The 3497-nt window shown below is 48.8% G+C and overlaps 1 protein-coding gene across 5 annotated transcripts in view; it reads right to left on the minus strand.

Moving 5' to 3' along the window:
- MAX (MYC associated factor X) overlaps positions 1-848 on the minus strand; it is a 23502-nt gene extending 22654 nt beyond the window's left edge. Inside the window, exon 1 of one of the 5 annotated variants that reach the window (XR_439233.3) lies at positions 489-834. Coding sequence is in view for 4 of the 5 variants with exons in the window: in XM_015591964.2 (XP_015447450.1) it covers positions 489-524 (36 nt within the window). In the remaining variant the exon portion in view is untranslated. Of the gene's footprint in view, positions 1-488 lie in introns of all 5 variants that reach the window. The other 4 variants (XM_015591964.2, XM_015591965.2, XM_006915128.3 and 1 more) reach the window with 4 other exon arrangements.
- Between the last annotated feature and the right edge of the window lie 2649 nt (positions 849-3497).

The following is a 3497-nucleotide window of genomic DNA, read 5'->3' on the forward strand; positions in this document are numbered from 1 at the left end:
TCTTTCCCTCACTCAGCTCGGGGCATCTGGGCACTCCCAAACCTTATCCCTCCTCCCTCACCCCCTCTCTCCAGGATTCGCAGGTCAAGGGAGGAGGGGATCGCGGACCGATGGAGCAGGTCCTGAGCGCCGTCCCCTTCCCCAGGATTCGGACAATGGGATCCCGGCGCACTCGGTCCCTGTCCCCCAGATCCTGAGCGGGATAGGGTGGGAACGTGAAGTCGCAGCACCCCCCTCCACGGGGGGAGGGCAGGGGTCCCAGAGGCCGCGTGTCTCTTCCCCACCTCCAGTCTCAGAAGGCCGCTCAGGCCAGGAGCCCGAAGGGGTGCAAGCCCGGAGCGCGAAGGAGGCGGTCCCAGCCCAGGGGGTGGGGGGAGGGGAAGAAGGCGGCGGCTGCCCGGCCCCCTGCCGCCGTCACCCCGCTGAGAGCCCCAGCCGCTGTACCCGCCTGACAACCCGCACGGGAAGGAAGAAGCCCCGGGACTCACGTCGCTCTCCACCTCGATGTCATCGTTATCGCTCATTTCCTACGGCCCAGGGAGCGGCCACTGCAGCGGCGGCGGGGAAGAGGGAAGGGTGGAGGGGAGGGGGAAGTCAAGCGACAACAACAAGCCGAGTCCCCCCCCACACACACACTCACTCACTCGCTCTCTCACTCACACACTCACACACACACACGCACACACACACAACACGGGCAAGAACCACCTCCTCACTGCAGCACCGATCAACGGCGGCACGCACACCCGGTCGGCCCCTTGCCACGTGACCGGGCTCGTCTCGCTGGGGCCGCCGAGACTTGTAGTTCTTGTTCTTTTGACTGGCCGCACGGCTAGCGCCAGAAAAACTACAAATCCCGTAAGGAACTGCATGAAGTCGGCACCAGCCCAGCTTGTTGACCGAGCTCAGAGCGCCTGCGTGTCCCGCGGAGGGGGCGGAGAGAGAAGCGGCCCAGTGCCTGCCGGGACTCGTAGTCCGCAGACCGCGAGTTGTCAGGAGGTTCCTGCTAGGCGGCAGTGGAGACTGCTGGGAAGACAGGACACGTGGAGGGAGCTGGGGCGCCTGAAGCCGGGCACCGGCTGAGTCCCGGGCGCGGGGCCCAGGGGACAGGGTGGAGCCTCTGGGGGAGTAGCCGGCTGCCTAAATAACGCTGCCTCTCTTTGATGCGACTGGTTTTACTTTGTTTTCTTAATGTCTGAGTCGCCCTGCACTGCGCCTTGGGGCATATCTTGCCAGCTGGGGGAATCCTGCTGCAGCAAAATAGGGGCCACGGCCCAGGATGCCCACGAGGACCCTTGGAATCTGGCTGTGGGGAGGTACTAAAGGCTGGTGTTATGTGGTGTTGCGGGACAGGATGACGGGCCTCCCTGAGGGACAGCTCCCAGAGGCGAGAATCTTCCGGAATGACTATACTTGCTGCTCACGTGAGGCTTATACATTTCCCAGCCCCCACCCCCATCCACCCGACCCTCAACAACCATTTATGTGGAAGTAAAAGGCTCTTCTGAGTTTGTGGTACCCCAGGCAGTTTAGGAAGTGCACCAATTCAGAGTACCATAATTAAGAATTGCAAAAAAGTATCAAAACGGGAAACTGCTGCTCCCTCTCCAGTTAAAATCATACTTAAACACTGTGGTATGAGGTATGATCATATCCATTCTACCAATATATATTGAACACCTAACATGTGTCAGCATGGTGATGCCATAATGTGTAAGACTGGAACAGTCCCAGCCTTCATGCTGCTCACAGCTGTGGAAACAAATGAGACTGCCCTGCCACCATTTTAAGAGTATACATCAAGTCCCACAGGAAGAAAAAACAACAAGACAACTTTCAGCCGTGTTATAAACAAAGTAGCTGAACTACTCTTTTACCTCTGGTCTCCAAAATGGATGAAACCTTGAACTTTTCTCATAAGTTACTGATTCCTTAATAAAAAACATTTTATCCCTGACTTTTGAATATAGAAATTTGAGTATACATGTTACAACCTTCTTGACATGCTCCTCATGTCATCCCTGCTGAAGAGACATGTAAATATGTAATCTTTCCTTTACTTTTTTTCCTTTAAATATCTTGTTTCTTATTCAGTGATCCAATCCTACCGAAGTCTGCATATCTTTGCAAGTAAACATCTTTTCCAAAGGCTTTTGTCTTAGTCTTTCACATTAAATGGGAAAGATAGACATAATCAGACCATTCTGTTATAAGAGCTGATAGGCTATAAGGGAGACCGGGAAGGTAGCTCTTGAATGGGTTAATTAGCTAGATATTAGAAGTTAGGATTAATTCATTATTGCAACAAACAATTATTGGGTGCCAGTTATGTGCAAAGCACTATAGGGCAACCCTGGCTGTAAGCTGAAATCACTCTAGGGCTATTAAAAATTCCAGTGCCCTGGCTGCACCCCAAACCAATTAAGTGAGAACCTTTGGGAGTGAGAACCAGGCAGCAGGATTTTTTTCAAGCTCTGCAGGTGATTCCAATGTGCAACCAAGATGGAGAAGCACTGCTACAGAGGATGCCAAGGTAAATAAGATAGTCTTCCACTGAATTGTATACTTTACAAGAGTGAATTTTATGGTTTGTCAATAATTATATTTCAATAAAGCAGTTATATAAAAAATAGAATAATCTTTGCCCATCTAGAATCTAAAACCTGATAGGGGAATAAATTGTGAATTCAAATAATTGCAATGAAGACAGACTAAGTGTTAAATTAGTTATACAGGCAGTGAATACTGTAAGAGCTCAGAGGAGGGAGGAATATTTCCAGGTCCAACGTGATGGGGAGGTGTTGGTGATCAGGTAAGTCTTATGCTGTCAGCTCCATCCGGGCAAGAATGGGGTCTGCAGAAACCAGGTCAGATTTTAGCAAACATGAATCCCCAGTTATTGGATGGTGGCCTGGGCGAGTAGAAGTGAGGAGGAAAGGCTTTCCTGGTGGAGAGACTGGAGATTTTAACACGTCCCTTTTAAGAAATTGATAGAATATGCAGACCTGTCAACCCAAGTAATGAATTTGACCTAAGAGACCTAAAATACTGCACCCAACAATTGTAGAATATATTCTTTTCAAACTCTCATGGGACATTTACAAAAATTGATCATGTTCTGAGCCATAAAGCAAATATTGACAAGTTTCAAAGGACTGTGATCTTAGAGAGCAAGTTCTTGGACCTAATGCAATCAAAGTAGAAAATAATAACTAAAAGATAACTAGAAAATTTTCATAAGTTTGGAACTTAAGAGATAGCTTTTAAGTGATCCAAATGGAGGGACTTTCATGAGCAAGGCATATACATAAGAAAGAATTACACATATGGGAACAGAAATTTCCTCTAGTTTTCTTTTTTAGTATTTTTCTGATGTGAATAATAATCCAGAACCCTAAGAATTCATTTTTTTCTCTTCATGCTTAAGTGTCTTTGGTAAAACCCTATGTGAACTTATCAAGACTGGGCCTTGTCTCTAGCCCCTTGCTACTTCAAGT

Source organism: Pteropus alecto, unplaced genomic scaffold (assembly GCF_000325575.1).
Source record: "Pteropus alecto unplaced genomic scaffold, ASM32557v1 scaffold276, whole genome shotgun sequence".
Classification (NCBI taxonomy): domain Eukaryota; kingdom Metazoa; phylum Chordata; class Mammalia; order Chiroptera; family Pteropodidae; genus Pteropus; species Pteropus alecto.